Below are 22,845 nucleotides of genomic sequence, written 5' to 3' on the forward strand. Positions count from 1 at the left end.
AGCAGGGTACAACGGATACCGTGATACGCTTACATCAAAGTAGATCGCTACCGTAGAAAGGTTCATTGCATTTCTGCTCTACTGAAGTACAGCATCGACGATCCAGTAGTTACTGTTGTTTTTGCATGCGCATGCAGTTGGCTCATATCGGACTACGATTTGATCTGAGGTTGTCTGATCCACAATCCAAGGGACAACAACTGATACTAGCTACTGACTCTCTGACTCGCAAATTTAATCAAGTCTCAACTTGCTGCAAACCTCCAGACTATTCAGAGTATGCTAGTATGGCTCAATAACAACTCCCTGAAGAAATACAATAGATGATTGCCAACCTGGAACTGCCTAAGGAGGTAGAAGAAGAAATGCCATCAGCAAAGTTTCTCGGAAAAAAGATGAACAAATGGTCATGTAAAAGCATCTCTGTCAAAGTATCATCAGCTTCTCATCTCACAGGTACCGAAACCCCCTTCTCGCGTGCTGGAGGGAGTCATGAGATCACCTCTGCCTGCTTACACAAAGCGACAGTACGTCAATCGTTCTGCAACTCTGTTTGGACAGTAGTACATGCGGAATTAATAACACTTAGACAGGCAAACGATTGCGTTGTCCCAGGCCGTAATGTAAACTCCAATGGTACGACAAGTTCAATACATTGACCAAAAAGTTTCATTCTACTCCCTCCATTTCAAATTATACATCGTTTTGGGTTTTTTATACATAATGCAAACTATATATCTAGATATAAATATATATATTAGTGCATTGCAAAAATTATGTATCTAGAAAAAAATAAAACAACCTGCATGAAACAGAGGAGTAATTATTTTAACGTAAAAATTGTAGGAGATTTGGGGAAGATTGGCTAAAAAGGCCTATCAGTGAGTGAGCTAATAACTATCCATAAAATAAACCAAGAGACATACTAAAGCTCCTGCAATAAGACACTAGATTTGTATCTATTATATTATTAAAGGAGTGTTAAAAGAAGCCACCACATTCGCCGAGAGGGTCTAGAAATTCCCACATTAATCTGAAAAAAAAAGAATTTGCACCGTTGGATTTTATGAAGATCTAACAGTTCAAACTAACTCAAAAGTTCATATCAAATACGATTAATAAATAATTAATTTCGGATTTAAAAAATTAAAGAAAATTAGGACATGGCAAAGAGTCCATGCCGAATACTATTAGCAAATAGTTTAATTCAGAATTTAAAAAAATAAAAAAATTAGGACTTAACCAAAGAGTCCATGTTGAATACAATTGCTAAATAGGAAAATTATGAATTAAAAAATTAAAAAAATAGCATTAGCACTTGACAAAAAATTAATATTAGCTGAATAGCTAAATTACTCCAAAGATCTAAATAGTATTTGTGTATAGGATTTACACCATTCGATTTAATGAAGATCTAACGACCTAAATTGAACAAAGAATCCATGTCCAATTTAATGAGATACAATATTCTAAACTACCCAAAAGTATCTGTATCTAATTAAAATTAAATGCAGAGTCCGCATGACATAAAAACTCACGTTACCATCTATGTCTCGCATTAACCCTCCTTAAAGATGCAAAAAATGGCAGCAACATAAGCGTGACAACGCGACCATAGTTGTATTGTATCAGTACTATTGAAAGAGATAATTGCTTTGAAAAATCTTTGGAACGCCCTGCACTATGACGCGACCATAGTTTTTGCTCGAGATTCCGAATCACAACTTTTCGAGTCTCAAGAACGTCCTGTAGTACATGTAGTTGCATGAAGCACATTGGATTCTACTCAAAATCATTTCCGAACTCAATCAATCAATTTCTTCTGGAGCAACCAAGCATAAAGATAGGGATGAAAAAGATAATGATGATGCGCAATTTCAGATATTGCAATCTTTTGCAAGACCATCGGCACCTTATGATTGTCAGTGTAGGCCAATGAATACGCAGGCGAATCAATGTGAGAGAAATATCCGCTGAAGAACCAATGCTTTTTCCAAACAAAGATTATCATCATAAATGCTGCATATTTCTGAACAATTTTAGTTATACAAACTAATCTGATGGTGGTCAACAAAGAATCATAAATTTGTGGGCATATAAATAGTTCCATACAAGTAACAATCGCTGGGATAAAGAGTAAAGCACCAAAACCTACAAATAAATGTGACTATTATTAGCTCAATCTAAATAGATGCATGAGAAAAATTAGGGAGTTAGTCGTGTGTGACAAATCAAATAGCATATATAATTCTTAATATTATTATGCCCATCTAATCTTCTATAAGTACACACTAGGCACGGAACACAGATGTGATCTATACCTCTAAAGATGAATAGAGAAAGAGAAGAGAAAAGGATAAAGAAGCACCAAGGTTGAACAGGTAAGAAAAGTAGAAAAAGGAGAATAGAAAAAGAAGGCAGAAAAAATGAGAAAATGAGGGCAAAAGAAATGGACAAAAGTGAATTTATTGGTTTAGTCTATAATTAATATCATTAGTCAATAGTATGTTATTTCATCTGAAGTTATGTTATTACGAAATCATATTATAGATGAGAAAATATTAAATTATAGCCATGTCACGTTGGACATTTGACAACTTCCATATATTCATAAAAAAAAAGGTGAAGCGGTTCTACCGAACGGTTTTCAAAACGGCTCTATATCCATAAGAGAAGTTGTTCCATCAAAGAAGCCACAACTGGAGTTATTTTAGCCACAGCTACAGGCCTAAAGTCCTGCTAATCTATCCCAAATTCGATTGCCTACAATACAAAACTAATGATTCAAACAAATGTACGTTGTCGCTGCTCCTCTTCGCTTAGAAAAAAAAACCTAAGGCACAATACTAAACAGGAAACTTCTCCATTAGATGCTTCGGATGCGATACACACTAATCGATTTCAAATATACCAAGGAACAAAATAGAAGATGGATAAATCAATAAAAATTGCTAGAGAAAATGGAAGATAAAGAAAAGAGTTAAAAACAACAGCAAAGATATATATGGAACTATCTATCACCAAGATGACAAAACTCTAAAGTAGGCCAATTACGTAGTCATATGGGCTAAAAACTAATAAATTGTGCAGTAACCAAAGTGAGAAAATAATAATAGGTTCGGTTAAATAAAAAAATTAAAACATATATGCATTAACATAGCACGCATATATATAAGTTTTGCATAACATTTATTGACCAAAGCCAGCAGGAGGCCCCAACTTATTTTTAACATAACTTTTTTTTGTCTAATCCATGATCATTTTTGTTTCGCTCCCATGATGAGTCAGATCTAGATCTGCTAGATGCTACTTAAGTGCTCTAACAACTACACTAGATATATTTTCGATAAATAATAATCAAAATATTGCAAGATACAAATCGAACTCCAACATCTAAGTTACAGATTGTTGGCAAACATAACTAACAAATACATATAAATATATTTCATAATTATAAAAAATTTATATGAATACAAATATGTACATTATGCATCCATATTCAAGGTGACCCAAAATTGAATTCAATCCTCAAATTTAGATTTTACAGGTTTAAGTACTAAAATATACAACTATAATATAGAACAAAGCAACATAAAAAATAATTATTGATATGACGTCCTATGCATAGAAAATTGCAGGTAGTATTCAACAAGAGCAAACGAGAGGTAAATAAATCATCAAATACATCTCTTCTGTCAATATAAATATTTTTTAAAAAATAAATAAAAACTAGCTACCCGCGCTATTAGCGCGGGCCACCTTGCTAGTTAATAATATAGAAGAGAGCTAAGGCCTAGGACAAACAAACACAATCTCTTTTTAAATCGATGTTTCTTGACTTCTCTATATAAAATATTGATATCTAATTTCTTTCTCAAATTACTTATTGTTTTTTTCTTAAAGTTTACCATGAGTTTATGTTGAACTAATAGTAGAATTTTCTTTCCTTGATATAGCTATTATTTGTAGCGTCATTTCACTTTAGTCAGCTAGATTGATGAAAGCTTCGTAAGAAAAACAGGTTGTCTGCACAGATGCCGGAAATATGTCCCTTTTCTAAAGAACCAGGCATATAGCCCGCGCATTTGCGCGGCTAGTCCTGAAAATTCAAAATTTTGCATGTTGTCATATCCTTACTTAAAGGTTGTACTATTTTTTTTACCATACATCACTCTGTTCATTATCATAAATTATATCTTATTGTTGGTAAAAAACAATTCAAATATGATCTACCTATAATAACAATTTTTGTTTTATTTTGATTGATTGTTGTTCGCTTTAGTTTTTATTATTAATATATGTTTGTAACTGATACATAGTTAAATGATATTTTATATTTAATTTTTCATAATGGCATTGGTGGGTGATTTTTAATTAGGTACATGGGTATTTTAGGCTAATTTTCTCATAATGGCAGTGGTGGGTAATTTTAATTTTTTCTTTTTTCTCCGATTAACGTGGGAATTTCTAGACCTTGATAGCGAACGTGGAGACTCCATTTGTTGGCTAAATAATAAGATAATAGATGAGTTTAAGTTGGAGAATAGTAGTTGGAATATGTTCTTGTAATTTCTTTAAAACACTGAACTTTTCTTTCTATGGCATGAGAGTGGTTTCTTTTCTCCAAAATTATTTTGAAGCAAAAATAAATTGATAAATCACATCCGTACATGTTTGTCAATATTGTGTTTTAAATTCTCTTGAAGCATAGACAATCTCATATCAAACTTTGGAATTTCTTGTTGCCATCTTTGTGTTTTTTCAGGGAAATGTGGAAAAAGGTGAGCTTGGTTATATGGGGTTGGATTTCCGTTAATGAGTGCTTCGAATAGGGTCCTATTGCTTGGCCTCAGCATGCGCTGTCCAGATCCATTTTGATCTGAAGGAAGAATAGAACCCTTTGAATTGAAACTCATTTGCAGACTTTGTCGTGTACTCCCCATCTGATGTTAGCTTCCAAGTGATCTTGTCCTCGCTTTCATTGAGACGCACACCCTGCACCCTGCACCCTGCACCTTGTCCCAGAGCACGATGAACTTTGTCATTTCCTCCACCGAAGACATGACGAATGCTACCCAGCTTTGATTTACCAATTGCTCTCTTACTTTTAGTTTCTTGCGCCAAGCCAATTTGTAGAGTCTTGGTGCAATTAGGGATGGCACCCGCGGGTGCAGGTGCGGGTTTGGCGAAAACCCGCCCGCAGGCAAACCCGCGGGATTGGAAAAAATCCGTCCGCGAGCAAACCCGCGGGTGCATTTTTGCACCCGCACCCGCGGATTTCGGGCGGGTTTCGGGTGCCCGCGGGTCTAACAACAGATATAATAAAAATGTACAAATTCATCAATTTAAACAATCAAATAACACATTTCTATAAGTAATAAGAGCAAACTAGTAACAAATCCATTAGTTCAAAGTAATAAGGACAAACTAACAATAAATTCATAAGTTATGTGCTCATTTTGTAGTTAGAATAGTTGGGATGGACCTCATCTAAGTAGGTTGGGTTGTGGTTTTTTTTTTCCGGACAGATGCGGGTCCACCCGCGGGTGGAATCTCAAATCCGCACCCGCACCTGCAATATGCGGGTGCGAGTGCGGGTCCACCCACGGGTGAAATATCAGACCCGCACCCGCATCCATCGGGTTTAAAATTCGCGGATATCCGCATCCGCAGGTGGAATTGCCATCCCTAGGTGCAATGTCTCTTGGTGCTCTTCATTCTAACCAACTTGACTCCCAAAACTGAGCAGTGTTGCCGCTCCTGAGCTGCACCAAGATACAAACTCTAAAGAGTTGCCGGTCCACTTCGTTTACAGGGATATCACCTCCCACCCAATGCCTGTCGACCTCTTTCCATTAAAACCATAACCATCATAATCTGAGTGCTCTACTAAAAATCGTCTGCAAGAAATTGAACCTCTACTATGTGACAACATGTTCCGAAATCACTTGACCTCTTCTTCAGGGAGATATTGTTATATGTCAATCGATTGACAATCCTTGTCGCTAAACTCGATCAGCATCAGTTCAATTCGGAGACAACTGAACCAAACTACTGTTTCGCACAATTGAAATTCAGAATAGGGAAAACTGAAGACGAGATGGTATGCTATTGCTACTGGTACAGTGGTAATCCAATACAATAGTGCATTGCTTGTAGGCAGTACTCCATTCGTCCCAAAAAATAAGTCATTCTGAAATTTAAAATTTATTCAAGAAACAAATCATCTTATCATATTTAAAAGAGTAAAGTCTATTTTTGACCATCCAACTATCGACTGCGTCCGGATTTGGCAATGCAACTCTAAAACCGGACATCCGCAGCCATCCAACTCTTAAAACCGTTCATGTTTGGCCATCGAGCTGTTTTGCTGGGTAGTTTTGCTGAGTTGGACGCCACGTGGCGGTGGGACCCACCTGTCAGTCCTCCTCTCTCCTCTTTCTCTCTCCCTCTACCTCTCCTCTCTCCTGTCCCCGTCGGCACGCGCGCCCTCCACGGCGACGGAGGCCCCTTCCCTCCCTTCCCCTTCCCCTGCTTCCCTCCACGGCGACGGAGGCCCCTTCCCCTCCTTCCCTCCCGCGGCGGTGCAGGGCGGAGCGGTGGCCGCCGGCCTCCCCTGCTCCCTCCGCGCCGGGCCGGCGGGCGAGGAGCTGCGGCGGCCTCCCCTGCACCAGGCCGAGGAGCTACGGCGGCTGGCGCGGCGAGGCTACCTGGGGCCCTCCCCTCCCGCACCCCTCCGCCACGAGCTCCGGTGGCCTGCACGAGGCGGAGCCGGCGCGCGGCGGGATCGGCCAGGCATCCCGCGCGCGGGCGGACGGCGCGGCGCGGAGCCTCGCGCGGGTGGCGGCGACACCTTCATGCTCCAGCAGCCGCGGGAGGAAGGAGCTGCCGCGGAGCGCGCGCGGCCGGAGCAGGGGGCGGAGCGCCGGCGAGCAGGGCAGGGTGCGCGTGGCGGACGCGCCCTTGAGGCCGGCAAGCGTGCGGCGAACGCGCGCGGCATGGCGAGCAGGGCGGGGTGCGCGCGGCGGCCGCGACCCCTGCTCCCCATCCTCCTCTGGCGCCGGGCACCGCGGAGGCCAGCCCACGAAGGCGAGCAGGGCGGCGGCCCTCAAGCTCCGGAGCCGGCCGGATCCGGGAGCACCTCCTCCTCCTCCCTCCCATGGTGGATCGGGGCCGGACGGCGGCAAACGGGCCAGGGCACGCGCGGGCCTCCGACGACGGCGGTGGCCCTGGCCGGCTCCCTCGACATGGTGGCGTCGGTCGGCGAGGCGAGCAGGGGCCGCCGGCGGCCGCGCCGTCCCCCGCCCTTGCTCCCTCCTCCTTCCTCTCCCTCTCTCCGGCTCCTCCTCCGCCGCCGCCTCAAGTCCTCCGCTTGTCTCGGCTCCGGTGTGCCCCGCCCCTCTCGCGCGCTCGTCGGCCTGGGCGGCGGAGCTCGAGCTCATGCGCGCGTGCCGACGGGGATGGCGGAGCTCCGGCCGCCTACCTGGATGGCGGAGCTCCGGCCGCCTACCTGGCCGACGGGGATGGCGGAGCTCAGGCGCGCGTGCCGACGGGGACAGGAGAGAGGAGAGGTAGAGGGAGAGAGAAAGAGGAGAGAGGAGGACTGACAGGTGGGTCCCACCGCCACGTGGCGTCCAACTCAGCAAAACTACCCAGCAAAACAGCTCGATGGCCAAACATGAACGGTTTTAAGAGTTGGATAGCTGCAGATGTCCGGTTTTAGAGTTGCATTGCCAAATCCGGACGCAGTCGATAGTTGGATGGTCAAAAATAGACTTTACTCTATTTAAAAAGTACATGTGCATGCAAAAATAGATTACTATCAAATATGGAAATGAATAGGAGCAAATATGATCATTTTACATTCTTATTAATTTGTTCTAAAATTTTTAGGATGATTTGTTTTTTTTTGAACGAGGGAGTAGGTAGTAGGTATTAGCGACATTTTTTTCGTTCAACAGTCACCATCATCCACCTTCCATCCATCTTTCCCACCCGTTTCTCCCCTCGGCCCCTCCCGCGCTGCTCTGCTCACTCCCCCACCGACACTCCCCTCTCCTCCTCCGCCATGGACCGCGACCCATCCGTCTCCGACGAGGACGACGACCTCGAGACGCTCGTCCCTCAGAACCACACCAAGCCGCCCTCCCCCTCCTCGCGCTCCCGCTCGCCGCCCTCCTCCTTCGGCGTCGCCGCGCTCCGCCCGGCGCTCCCCTCCGCCGCCGCCTCCCTCGGCCGCGCCCTCTGGTCCCGCCGCTACCTGGTGCTCTTAGTATCCCTACCGCTGCTCGCCCTCGTCCTCTTCCTCTCCCTCGGCGGCGCCTCCTCGCTCCGCCTGCCCGCCTCCATCCGCCTCCCCTTCGCCGCGCCCGCCGCCGACCCCGCCGCGTCCCGCATGCGCGAGGCCGAGCTGCGCGCGCTCTACCTCCTCCGCTCCCAGCGCTCTGGCCTCCTCAGCCTCTTCAACCGCACCGCCGCCCCCACCAACGGCTCCGCCTCCATCTCGCCCCCCGATCTCCAGGCCGCGCTCGAGAGCCAGATCAAGATCAACCGCGAGATCCAGGCGGCGCTCCTCTCCGCCCACCGTTCCGGGGCAGGCAATGCGACGGAGGACGGGCTGGATCTCGATCTCCATGCCGCCGGGTGCAGGAGGAGGGAATTGCCGGCAGACCGGCGGACGATTGAGTGGAACCCCAAGAAGGACAGGTTCCTGCTGGCCATCTGCCTCTCTGGGCAAATGTCCAACCACTTGATTTGCTTGGAGAAGCACATGTTCATGGCAGCACTCCTTGGCCGGACCTTGGTGGTGCCCAGCCAGAAGGTGGATTACCAGTACGAACGGGTGCTCGATATCAACCACATTAATGATTGCATTGGGAGGAAGGTTGTGATCACCTATGAGGAGTTTGTGGAGAAGAGGAAGAAAGTGAGCATTGATCAGTTCATATGCTACATCGCGTCGCCACCATGTTTCCTCGACGAGGACCATATTAAGAAGTTGAAGGGGTTGGGGATTTCTCTGGGCAAGATTGAGGCAGCTTGGCTGGAGGATGCGAAGCTCAAGGAGCCAAAGAAGAGATATGTGGGGGATATTACACCAAAGTTCTCGACGGATGCTGAGGTCCTTGCCATTGGTGACATGTTCTATGCTGATATTGAGGATGAGTGGGTGAATCAGCCTGGTGGTCCGTTGGCTCACAAGTGCAAGACTTTGGTCCAGCCAAGCAGGCTCATAATGCTTACTGCTCAGCGCTTTGTCCAGACTTTCTTGGGGGGAAACTATATTGCTTTGCATTTTCGAAGACATGGATTCCTTAAGTTCTGGTAAGATAGCCTTCTTGTTCATTCAATTACCTCCATCTTGTAATCAGTAAAACATTATATATTTATGGTACTTGTGAGCAAACACATTGTTAGGCATTGGTAGTAGCTAGTTCCATCCTTACATCTTGGGAATTCTAGGTTAGCTGATACCATATCCTCTTTTAGTTATTCCATCATTGCCCTTGCCTTGACAGTGCAATTTGCATAAAACCATGCATTTATTTAGGCAAAGCATTATTTGAGTTGGGTTTCTAGATGCTTGATGCTTCACTTGGATCTAGGCAAAATTTTATACTGCAAGTCAATGCCTGTTTCACTTGAATCTAGGCAACATTTTATACTGCAAGAATGGTTGGAGTTGAATTCTTTGACTAGGACTATTTTATGTTTTCTTGATGAAGCAATTTAATGAAGTCAAGAACTCTTGATGACAAATTAAACATTTCCCTTGTTTGAAAGTTTACTACCAGAGCATAGTTTCATAGTTATCTGTTATGGCGTTGAGTGACGAATGATGGTATCTGGTCTATTTTTGGCTGTTACATTGAAATACTGTCCTTGCTAGTCCTGTAAGTTGACCTTTTCATATGGATGATTCTACATATTCCTATTTCCTACTGCTGAAGTTGGTTCAGTAGTCATAGGCATTTTTCTTACATCACATCGCTCCACTCTAAAGTTTGGCAGTTAGGATTATTCATATTGCCATGATACCTGAACTAATCTCAGCATTTTGGCGCTTGATAAATTTAACCTGTCATGAAGTCCTGCAAATTCAAGAGACAAAAACACCCTGCTATGTCGTGATTGAAGATTGTTAGCTAAGCTAACTTATCCTGCTTTTTAATGTTATGTCTGATTCCTAAGTGGTTCTGTATTAAAATATTATAACAATGTTTCAAGACCTCACTAGCATGATTGAAGCATCAAGTCACTTCAGCTTGTCAATAGTGAATAAAGCCCGCTAGCAGCTCTGGCTTGGGTTGAAAATTCTCTCATACAGCTTGACTAAAAAGGATAACTCTTTAACTTTACTGCCCAATTTTGGACTGGTTTCTGCACTTAGTATCATTCTTGAGCGGTTAGTACTACTAGCTAACATCTTATGGTTCAAGGACAAGATTAATTTCTATAGCAGCTTAAGTTAAACACAACATTTATGAATAGCCAGAGATATCAGAATGACATTGCTTGTTTTCAACCGTTTCTATTGGCGGCCAGAAAGTATTGCATAGCAAAGTATAACCACTTTTGCAAGTTCTTTAAGGCCTTTCACTTACTGAATACTTAATTGAGCCCTCTTCTTTGGCTCATAGTTTCATCATATCTGACAAACAAAGGCTGAGATGGACTTAGTTCAGTTCTTCATTATCAAATGCTAAACTATTCTTATTTCTAGTTCTGTTGGATTTGTAAGCTTGTGCGTGGGATATATTGCATTGAGCCTCTAGGGCGAATATATAGGAGTACATGGCTTGGAGGGCAAGAAGCCTCTCCTAGAGATAAGGAAGGTTATCCCGGGATTACAATCAATCCTAAACTAACCATATCCGGAGTTGCATAATATACTCTAACAGGATTTATTGCAATAGAGTTGATCACTGGTGTGAATTGAATAGGCTGTGACCTTTGTTCATCTGTTGGTCGATATACAGTCCTATGATCAATGCTTTAAAGATTTCTCATATGTTGCAGTATTTGCAGTTGCTTGAGGTGACACAGATGTTAGATGCTTAAGATTTCTCATATGTTGCAGTATTTGTAGTTGCTTGAGGTGACACAGATGTTAGATGCTTAAGTTCTGTGCTATACTTAGCTGTCTGCTCTATATGTTTACAACTGTATGAGACTAGTGTCTGGTACTTGAAACTACAAAAGAGAAAAATCTTGTTGGTATCTGGATGTTTTAGTTGGTTGGACAGGACATTCAGCAGATACTGTAGGAAAATTATATAGCAGTATTTCTAGTTCAAGTCTTCTTGGCTATACCACTCTTGTAAATAAACTTTATGCTTAACAGACTTATGCAAGAATAATGTGGTCTGTGCTTGCTTTTTCAGTTTCATCCTGCGCAAAATATCATTTTGAGACAGTAACTCACACATCTTGATCTTCCTGTGCTGCAGTAATGTGAAGAAAGAGAGCTGCTTCTTCCCCATCCCTCAGGCAGCAGAGTGCATTCTGCGAATAGTTGAGAAGGCTAATGCCCCAGTGATATATTTATCAACTGACGCTGCTGATAGCGAGACAAATCTTCTCCAATCCTTGGTTGTATACAATGACAGGCAAGTCCCTCTTGTGAAAAGGCCAGAGCACCACAGTTCTGAGAAGTGGGATGCCTTGCTATACAGAAATCACATTGGCGGAGATGGTCAGGTACATATATGAGCTCCCGTCTGAATTTCTTTTTTTTTCATTATGTTGTTTTTGATATTGAGGGTGGCGGTTTGACTGAAGACCAAATCCGTATGTGTAATGCTTATTCAGGTCGAGGCGATGCTCGACAAGACAATCTGCGCACTATCAAACGTGTTCATCGGATCGTCAGGCTCCACCTTCACGGAGGACATCTTCCGGCTACGTAGGGGTTGGGGTTCAGCATCCCACTGTGACGAGTATCTCTGCCAGGGCGAGCTGCCCAACTACATCGCGGAGCAAGACTGAGAAACCAAAACATCCTAGGAAAAAGATCGGTAGCCGCAAAAGGTTTTTTCCCCAAACGTCGTGTTGATATGCTGTGTAAATTGGCGTGTACATCTAGTGTGAGAGAGAGGCGTTCTGTGTATCGGTGCCTCTCCATTCGTTTCTTGGGTGTTCATTCTTACACGGTTAGGTAATAGGAAATAGCTTCCACATCGGGGTTTTTGCTGTTCGTGGCACTGAGATGATGCTGCCGTGGCGCTCTGATGCCGTGCTAATTCTTTCGTTGGGAGGTTTTTCTTGCCATCTTTCGTTTTGTGAAAGTTGCCCATCATGAGAATCAGAAATTTTATTATGGAACATATCTGGTGGAAATCACAACTTTCGTAAAAACCCGTGCAAACTATAATAAGAAAGTCATCTAAATTTAACAAAAAAATCACACATGTAGATAATATGATAATACACAACTTTGTAAAATATCTTGTCGAAACTCAATTTTGTTTGTGAGATATAAAAATAACATATTTCAACGAAGTCAAGTTTAGACAATTTCTTCTACAAGGTTGTGTATTATCATATCATCTACATATGTGATTTTTTGGTGAATTTAGATGATTTTTTTTTGTCGTATTTTGTATGAATTTTCACGAAAATTGTAGTTTCCACTGGATATGTTGCCTTTTATGCCTTTTATTATAGCAGGATGGTAAAACTGATATCGCGAATACATGGAACAATACCTGTCGCCGCGTCGTACGCAAATCCGCGGTTCAGTGGGACGTGAATGGGCCTACCCTGCGACCATCGAGAACGCGGAGCCCAGTGCTATGCGGGCTGAGTAAAGAGGAAATCACAGCCCACGACAGCAGAAATGTAGCAGCCAGCGTGTTGTTGAACGGTCACAGCTGGCGTGCGGCGATGGCATCGCCGCCGGCGATAGCCGTCTCCGGTCGTACTGTAGTAGCGTGACTGCGTTGTCCTTTCCGGGATCAGATTGGCTATCAAAAAACTTACCGTTCACTACAAAAAAAAAACTTACCGTTCAGTGATGGAGTATTATGTATGCATGTTACTATTGTATGGAGTGCATGCATACATAATACTATTGTATGGAGTATTATGTATGCATGTTACTATGTTAGTATAGGTGATCGATCTTCAGACGCATCGGTCTCTCGTAAATATATGTCACGAATTCTTTGTTGACGCCAGTTAGCTGCTCAGATTTAGTGACACCTTGTCTATGGAAGAGGGCTATGACCCCCTTATAAAGAAGAGTATCTCTCTCCTATCAGTCCGGGTTTTTGGGAAGAAGTGGGCTCTTGCTTTGTAAGTGAGTCATATGCGCATAAAAAAAAGGGAGAGAAAAAAAGGGCTTCGTTGCCTCTGCGCCCATGCAATGCAATCCACATTTTTTTTTGCAATCGAAATGGAATTATATTGCACAGCAAAGCATAGTACAAACCCATTTTACAAGGAAGCCCCTGAGCTTAACTGAAATTACAAATCACGCACACAGGAGCCCAATCGTCCCCGGGCAAGATCAACCTGCCACCGCTGGAACGCAGCTCCAAACCTTGGAAACTGCCGCAGGAGCCAAGACCGCCGAGCCATGTCGCCGATCTACTAAGACCGCTGAACGCACATCGGCGCTGCCGCACCATTGATGGCAAGGGAAGAAAGAAACCGCCGCCGCCCTCGTCGATGACATCGAGAAAAGACGGCCGGTAACTGGATCCGCCATCGTCTTCACTGAAGAAGTCGATCCGGAAAAGAGGAACTCCCGTTCGATCCCGGCCTGGCCCAATCTCATCTCGCGGCTCGCCCGGCCCAGCCGCCTCGATACTACGATACCCTACCAGTTCTTTCTTTGGGAGTTGTATGCATGACGATTCTTCCGGAGAGGAGAGCCGAGCCCGAGCCCACTGCCCACGAGAGCAGAAATGTGGTTGGTGGTCGGCGGCGGACAGAGCTAGCCGCCAGGCGGCGTTGAACGCGGTGGCAAACTCGCACCTGGCGAGCGTTGCCAGCGGCGAGCGACCGCCGTTCCGGTCGCAGCACGTCGGACATGGCTGAGGCCGGAGCCCCGCCTCGCCCATTTCCTCGCACAGTGCAAGCCACTGGGGAGCCTTCCTGTCTTTCCGTTTTTTCTTTTTTTTGGAAATGGCTGGCCATCTTTGACTCGTTGTTGCTGCACACTTGGGAGTCAACGCTCAGCGGTGCGTGTTCAAAGATTGACAGGTACTCCTAACTCCCTTGTCCGTGACTACTCGCCTGCACTGTCTTTCTTCGAGCCAATGAGCTCTGTGGCCATCTGCCCGTCCAGGCCTGTGAGCCAGTCCTGCTGATCGCGGTCGGTTAAGCCTACTCCTACCTATCAGAGGCAGCCGCAGCCGTCGCTGCCGCGTATAGGTTTGTGCGATGGTCGTGCTGTTCGGGGAAGATAGTCAATCTCGAGACGCGTCCATCTCTTGGTGTACTACTACTACTGACGACACGAGTAGGCGTGAGATCGAACTACCGTACGTGCCTGGCCATGGTGTGTACTTTTCGATCGCGTGTGCTTGTCTAGCCCGTTTCGGAAAGGGGAAAGAAACAACGTAGCGTGTGCAATCAGGCCGGCCTCTGATATACTCCTGTACATGCCAACGCACACCGTGTGCTTTGGCTTGGTCACCCATCGTATTCGTGCAGGATCGATCACCCCGTACGAGACGTCACTGTGATGAACACTCTAGCGGGCCAGCTCCCATTTAAGTAGTCGGGGAGCGCAACACGTGACAGTAACTTAACACAAAGCTTCTCAAATACTACAACTGTTGGTGAAGTTACCGGGCAGCGCCGCGCCGTGGTGTGTCCCGTTAGTGGCGCCCCCGGTGGAAGTGGAACCTCCTGCGCGCTGGCGGGGCTGGCGCGGCGGCGGCTCCGTCGATCGGCGGTGGCGGTCGACCGGTGCGAGAAGAAAACAAGCTAGGTCATTGTCGGCACGAAGACGTGAGCTCGCCTGGCCATCTCACTAGCTTAGCTTGGACTGGATGCGCGGCGCAGGCCATGTCGGCCCACACAATTTCCAAGGATATGGCAGGGAGGGACCGAGCGAGACCATCAGCTCCGTCGCCCGTACGACGCTGCCCGCCCACCGACTCGGCGTCACGAGCCCTTGTTTCCGTCCCGTCCGTGGTCCGGCCGGGCCGGCAATCTCTGGCGCGCCAGACCACTGCAGGGAGCGCACCGTTAACATGTGTCCGGCCGCGTGGCATGTCGAACGCTGAGTGCTAATCCATATCCATCTGCTAGGCATCTCTCGCCGCCTCGCGCTCGTGTAGCTCGTCGTCCAGTCGCGTATCGTGGCGGCGAGCGCCGAGGCTGAGGCCAAGTGCGCGGCCGGCGCGCGGCGCCGTCGCCTCCGGCCCGATCCTTGCTAGCTTAGCTCCTCCGCCGCTTTCCTCTCGCCGTTTCTCTCGCGCGGGGGAATCAAATCTGGATCGAGGTAGACCGGCCGATCCCACCACCAACCCATGTGCGGGCGCCCGTCGGCTTCCCCGGCTCCCCCCAACCCCACCGACCGCACTGATTGACCTCCACGCTTCGCTGCCGCTCCGCGCCATGGCGCCGGGGCCGGGCCAGACAGCCACCACGTACGCACCCGTCCACCTCATCTCGCCCTCATGGCCTCATCCGATGCCCCCGTGCCTGCCCGTGTGCCGCCGCTCTCGCCTCCCGCGCGACGACGCCGCGCGCACGCCGGAAAACGCGCAGGAAAAATCCGAGGGCCGCCGGGCCGGGCGGGCGCCGGAAACAAGGGGAAGGGAATCAAAAGGAGCCTCGTCTCGTGCCATGCCTTGCCGGAGCCGGGGAGGAGCGCGTGGCGGAACAGCAGCGATCGATCGATGATGCCGAATCGCCGCCAGTCATGTCGTTCTCAATCCTCATCGCGGCAGCAGTGGTGAGCTAGAGAGAGTACGAGTGGTTGACAATTGGCTGTAGCAGAGTGTAACGTAACGTCAGTCGTCAGACGGATCACTGTCTAATTATTATAGGCCATGTACTAAAGTTGAATGCTAAACTTTTGAATATTGGCTAAAGTTTAATTCACACCATTAGCTAGCACTCCTGTTCGATGCACTTTTACCACTTAGATCCAAACAGAATCTTAACAAGCTTTTAGAGGAGTAGGAATGTAGTATCCTATAACCACTAGTAGCATATATAACTAGAGTATGTCATGTATATGCTGGGCGTCAACCTTGTTCTTATTTTTTTAGATTATATAGTACAATTCAGACACTTATAACACACATACACTCATCTCTATGAATGCACACACGCAAATTTTGTCCATACGAGCATCTGTTAAGATTAAGCTGATAAAATCTTGAGATTGATGAAGTCACCACACACGTTTCGCTGTTGACGGAATGAGTACGAAAAAGTTACTTTGGCTACTGATAAGATTAAGGGCATATATAAGGTTCCGGTTGCTTATCATACTTGATAGCTGATTTGTCCTATTTAGGTTTATAACTCGACCGTTCATGATAGATCAATTTAACAAAAAAAAATCTTAGAGAGCTTTATGCAACAGGCCATTGACAAGCTCAGCACTTTTCGTGGACAAGTCGGTAATGGACCAATCACAATGTACCTTAACCACTGGGACAGTCAGTTAAGGTCTTGTTTAGTTGCGTCCGTTAAGTTTTTGAAATGGAATCTTTACACATTTGAAGTATTAAACATAGACTAATCATAAAACTAATTACATAACTCGTCTGTAAACTACGATACGAATGTAATGAGTCTAATTAATCCATCAGTAGAGTATGCATACTGTAGCAATTACTGTAGCACTTTAGCGTCTAACCATATCCTAGTTAGGCTCATTAGATTTGTCTCGCAATTTACAAGTAAACTATGCAATTTTTTTTATTTTTTTTAGATTTAATACTCCATGCATGTAAGATTCTCTTTCGATGTGATAGATTTGGAATTTTGAATTTTGCATCTTGTTAAGCTAAATCAAGAAGACATGTCACCACCGAATTGCAGCTGTCCTCCACTAGCTTGGCTCCCAAGGTATTGTTGGATTCGAACTGAGATCTCAAATTTTGATTTTATTCAAGAAGAATCGAAAACTTGTGGACACCAAACCCAATAACAAAAGATTCGATCCAGGTTGAAATTTTGAATGTGTAAGATGAAGCTGAGCTGAGATTATTCCAGTTAAAAGTATTCTCCAGAACCCTTTTGGCATCCGCGTCCATCTGCCTCTGGCGCCGCACGGAGAATGCGGGGAAAACCAGACGCGGCGGACGGGGAAAATCTCGCGATCTTGTGCTCGTCACGACAAGCAAAGCAAGACAGAATGCCGGAGCGCGTGCTGGAACAGTAACGGGCTAACGGCGGCGCTAAGAGCATGGCTAATAAGCCAGCCGGCTGCTGGCTAAATAAAACTGGCGTATCACTTACAGCTAACAACTTAGTCCAACTTAGTCCGTTGGTATATTGGACTGATTAAGAACCGACTGTAAACATTTAATAGCTGCATGTACATGCATGCATGCAGAAAGGACCATGCAAAACATCGACTTACCGCTGGCTGCCGGCTGAAAGTGGGCGATTTCTTTCTCGGTTCGTGTGTTCAGCCCGTCGTTTCACCAGTCGCCCGATCCGTTCTTTCTTTTCTAATCTCACTCCTCCATTTTAGATTTTACTGACATAGAACTATATTTAGCCTGCTGACTGTATCTTATAATACTTGCTCTAATCATGTCCTCGTCACGGCAACAGTGCGGGGTACACGTGGTTGACTACAGCAGATCGTGGCGTCACCCGGGAGGCAGCGCACGATCAGTGTCTAATTATCATTATTGCACGCAGTGGCCACACTGTTCATGAAAAAAAAGCCGCCCGTATGCTTAGGTGGAATGACGTAAGCGTACGCTACTCCTAGACAGCCTGGAGGCAGGCTACTTCTTGTACTCCTACTTCCAGACTTCTAGTAGACTACCCTAAAATTAGTGAACACCGTGCTATCGTCGATTCCAGTCTACTTTCTTACGGTGGTGGAACCTAAAAAATGGATGATCAAGAGGATTGATAAAATTAGAAGAGGCTTTCTATGGAGGGGCGTTTCTGAAGCAAAGGGAGGGCACTGCCTAGTGGCATGGGAAACAGTAAAAAGGCCAAAATTCAAAGGTGGCTTGGGAGTTCTGGATTTGGAAAAATTTAGTCGAGCCCTACGGATCAGGTGGCTGTGGTACCGGTGGGTAGATCCTGATCGGCCTTGGGTTGGGTCTCCTGTACCATGTTCTGAAGTGGATAAGCAGCTTTTCAGATGTAGTACACAAGTAACTCTTGGCAATGGTCGCACTGCTTTGTTTTGGGAGTCACCATGGTGTGGTGGAAGGGCCCCCAGAGATTTAGCGCCTCAGCTGTATAAGCTTGCTTGGAGGAAAGGTCTTACAGTCAGGGAAGAAATAGGGAATCAAACCTGGACAAGAGGGCTATGGAGAATGTCCAATGCATCTGAAATTGCAGAATTTGTGGGTCTGTGGGACAGTGTACAAAGTGTGGTTTTCACTGAAGAACCAGATCAAATAACTTGGAAATGGACACCCAACGGCCAGTATACATCTAAGTCGGCATATTACATTCAATTTGCTGGATCATTCTGCACCTTTGATTCTTCGGCAATTTGGCAAGCCAAGGCAGAAGGGAAGCACCGTTTTCTTGTTTGGTTGTTGGTCCACGGAAAAATACAAACAACAGACAATCTACTCGCTAAGGGAATAGCATGTGACCCTTTGTGTTCTCTCTGCAATCAAGAACCAGAGACGCCGGCTCACCTCTGCTTGCATTGCTGCTTTGCCCAGGAAGTTTGGTTTCTTGTCGGACAATGGACAGAGGGCCTCATTCAGGTTCCCCAGTCAGGTTGTTTGCTCCAGGATTGGTGGAACTCTATGATGCAAGGTAGAAGCACTCTCAACAGGAGACAGGCGGCGACGATTTCAATCTACACGGCCTGGAATATTTGGAATGAGAGAAACCGTAGAATTTTTCAGGGTTCATCACTGTTGCCGGTCGGAGTTCTTAATCTGATCAAATTGGAAATGGAGATCCGACGGAGAGCGTGCGATGGAAGGAGTCCGCATAGTTCCTAATGTTTTTTAAGAGCTTTATGTTTGAGTTAATTAGTTATTTATGTAATACAACAACTGTAATGTACCGTATTCTCCTTCTTCTTATATGATCTGGCAGTGCTCCTGCCTTTCGTTCAAAAAAAAAAAGTAGACTACCCGGAAAGGCGCGCCGCCTGCACGGACATGCGTGGTGGTCAACCTCGCTGCTCTTTTGTTTTGTTTTCCATGACGCAGTACGTGCTGAGAAGATTACCTGGGCTAGCTGATCAGAGGTTAGAGGCGTACAGTATACGCATAGTTTTTTTAATTGCTTATCATATACTTGATCGCTGGTTTGTCCTGACGAGGTTCGGTTTTTTATAGCTCGGTCGTTCATGGTGGATCGATTTACGGAGGTAGATTAGAGGGCTTTGGACGCTGGTCAATGATGAGATCAGCTCTTCTCATACGTGGACAGACTCCTAATTGAACCGTCTGAGTGTACGCCAAACACTCCATTAAGGGGCAACTAGTTGTTAAATTAAAAAGAAATGTCATCACCGAGCTGTAGCCATCCTCCATATCTCAATTTTTTATTTTGTTGGAAGCAAGTTATAGAGAAAAGCGAGCATCAGTCGTGCGATGCTCGCTCCTCCTTCGTATCAGCAGCCACCGCCTTAAGATAATGATCATGATCCGCCGGGCAAAGATAACCCACCCCACCTTTCCGTCCGTCAGCGAGGAGCGGCGCCGGCCGGCAAGCGGAACGGGGATCCTTTCCAGCCGCCGCGGCCAGGGGCCAGCCCGGAAGCCAGACGGACCGCCGGCTCGAGCACGCCAGGGGCCGGGAGCCGTACGGACGGCGGCGGAAGCCGCCACCAAACGCCGGCGGTCGTCGACGCGGTGGCTCGCCCCGACCCACAGGCCGTCCGCGACGGGGACGTCCCCGCCGCTGGTGGAGCCTGCAGCTAGCCGTCACGTCACGGGCGCAATTATTTTATTCGGAGCCAGGCAGCCCGCCAGGCCCAGGCGCCAGCGCGGGTGCCGTCGCCGTACAAGCCCCGGGGTTCCGTACGGGCGGCGTGTACCTCCCACGGTCCCACCCGCACCACCAGGTCCCCACCACTCTCGCCTCTCGGGGCCGGCACGCGGGCAGCGTGGCTGCGCCATGGCGTCTGGCGCTGCTGCCCCGGCCCCGCGCACCGAACAGCGCGGTGTGGACTCTGGTTTTCTGCCGGCTGGACGGTCGGACCGGACCGGTTCGGTGTGCGGTCTTGTCCTTCTTTTTTTACCGGTATATACCAAACGTCAGTCACCTGCTACTCTTGCTCTTCCGCTGCCACGGGCCGACGGGCGTATCGACAATCCAAAGTTTTACTGGTGTGCCGCTCCTAATCGAGCAAATTTGTGATCGGCTGCCTGTTCAGATCAAGCGGTTTCAGACGGAACTGCAGAGCCAGGGATCGTGCATTCGTGCTGACCCTGACCAAGCCATTCATTGGTCTTGTTTGGTTACAAGTCACTATTACTTTAGCACACGCAAGTCGAGAAAAAAATCATTCATGCATAAAGCCCAGAATGAAATCTTTTCAGGGATGAGTGTTAATTTTTTGCGAAGAATCTAATGACCGTAATTAATTGATGATTGGCTACAGTGATACTACAGTAATCATCCTCTAATTACGCGGTCAAAGACCTCATTAGATTCTTCAGAGTTCCTAACACAGAGGTTCTGGAGTTGATTTTGTAAACTGACTTTATTTAATACTCGTAATCCATTATCTTATTATTTGGCCAACAAACGGAGCCTCCACGTTCGCTGTTAAGGCCTAGAAATTCCCACGTTAATCGGAGAAAAAATAAAAAATAAAATTACCCACCACTGCCGTTACAAAAAAAATTAACCTAAAATACCCCTGTGCCTAATTAAAAACCACCCATCAATGCCATTATGAAAAATTAAATATAAAATATCATTTAGCTATTAGTTACAAACATATACTTATTAATAAAAACTAAAACTAACAACAATCCGTCTAAATAAAACGAAAATATGAATAATTATATGCATAATATTATTAAAGCTCAACAAATCAAATCTATTATCTTATTATTTGGTCAACAAACGGAGCCTCCACGTTTGCTCTCAAAGCATAGAAATTCTCACGTTAATCAGAGAAAAATAGAAAAATAAAAATTACCCATCACTGCCATTATGATAAAAATTAGCCTAAAATGCCCCTGTGCTTAATTAAAAATCACCCACTAATGCCATTATGAAAATTAAATATAAAATACCAATTAGCTATGTATAAGTTACAAACATATACTATTAGTAAAAACTAAAGCTAACAACAATCAATCAAAATAAAATGAAAATAAGAACAATTATATGCATAATATTATTAAAGCTCAACAAATCAAATTGTTATTACAGGTAGATCATATTTGAATTGTTTTAACCAACAGTAAGATATAATTTACGATAATGAATATGATGATGTATGATAAAAAATAAGTTTTGCAACAACATAGCTAATTTTTGAATTTTCAATACTAGCCGTGCAAATGCGCGGGTTGTACGCCTAGTTGTTACTATAGATAGATCATATTGAATTGTTTTAACCAATTTACGATAATGAGCAGGATAATATATGGTAAAAAATAGTATAATCTTTAAGTAAGGATATAACAACATACAAATTTTTGAGTTTTCAGTACTAGCCTTGCGCGGGCTATACGCCTAGTTAATAGTTAAAGTTAGCTACAGTGTCTACAGGGCCATTCATTCATTGTGAGCACAACTACTCGTAATTTGGTCACCTGGCAAACGTAGGAGGAGGGGGAAGAACATGATGGGTCCAGTTCTTGTGAGCACAGCTGCACAGGTTGTCGCCATTGTTGCGTCAACTTGGGGGAGAGATCGGGTTCCAAGCAAGTCAAGCCGAAAATCACCATCGATGGCTTTCACCGGGACAAAGGACGACGACGATTCACCGGTTCGATGTGTGTCCATCGACCACGGAAATCAAATCATTTCAGAACTTTCCCCACGCGTTGTTGAAACGTGAGGACTATTGCCATCATCACTTACGGGGAAAACTTTTTTTTTTTTGGTGGAAAAAGGGGAAATAATGGTGCTTAAAAAAGAAAGCTTGTGTGGCTCCTCTGCCTTGTACCCAAGTCCAGATGTACTGAAACTGACCTGCCATTATTCTTTTTTGAAGAAAAGACCTGCCATTATTCTAAGAAACTGAAGCAGCACTACAGCTGTAGTATGTATTATATGTATATATGCAAACACAAAGTTTCTAGGCCTGATTTATATATACACTGAAAATTCGACAGCTGAAGCATGCCACATGAAGGGGATGGGAGGGTAAGGGACAACATGGCAAGCTGGCTCTTGGCTCTCGGTCAAGTGATCTGCCAATAGATATGAAATTATTAGCTTTTCTCGGTATGGACACGAATAAGAACTAGCTAGTTTGTGTGCCGTATGTAAGTATGCATGATGTGATGTCGTTTATCAATGTTTGGACTTTGGACTATCTGATTTGGAATTAGATGGCTCGGATTAACCAAGATGAACAACTCCGGCATATTCTACGGTGACATGTCCCCAATGCCCATTTCTGCAATTGCTCCAAAAGCCCTTTACCAATTGTAAAAAACAATGCACCATTGGAATGTATTATATGTGCACTTTGGTGCACGTACATTTTGCTAATAACGCATAGTATATTTCATGAAAAGGTGC

General features: G+C 45.4%; 1 protein-coding gene across 1 annotated transcript; it reads left to right on the forward strand.

The window, feature by feature from the left end:
- Positions 1 to 7,991: 7,991 nt before the first annotated feature.
- Positions 7,992 to 12,302, forward strand: LOC120661748 (O-fucosyltransferase 36-like). The gene is made up of 3 exons (XM_039940672.1): positions 7,992 to 9,324; positions 11,451 to 11,700; positions 11,812 to 12,302. Exons 1-3 carry the CDS (start codon positions 8,069 to 8,071, stop codon positions 11,986 to 11,988), a joined length of 1,683 nt encoding a protein of 560 aa, XP_039796606.1. The 5' UTR covers positions 7,992 to 8,068; the 3' UTR covers positions 11,989 to 12,302.
- The last annotated feature ends 10,543 nt before the right edge of the window (positions 12,303 to 22,845 follow it).

Source organism: Panicum virgatum, chromosome 2N (assembly GCF_016808335.1).
Source record: "Panicum virgatum strain AP13 chromosome 2N, P.virgatum_v5, whole genome shotgun sequence".
Taxonomy (NCBI): domain Eukaryota; kingdom Viridiplantae; phylum Streptophyta; class Magnoliopsida; order Poales; family Poaceae; genus Panicum; species Panicum virgatum.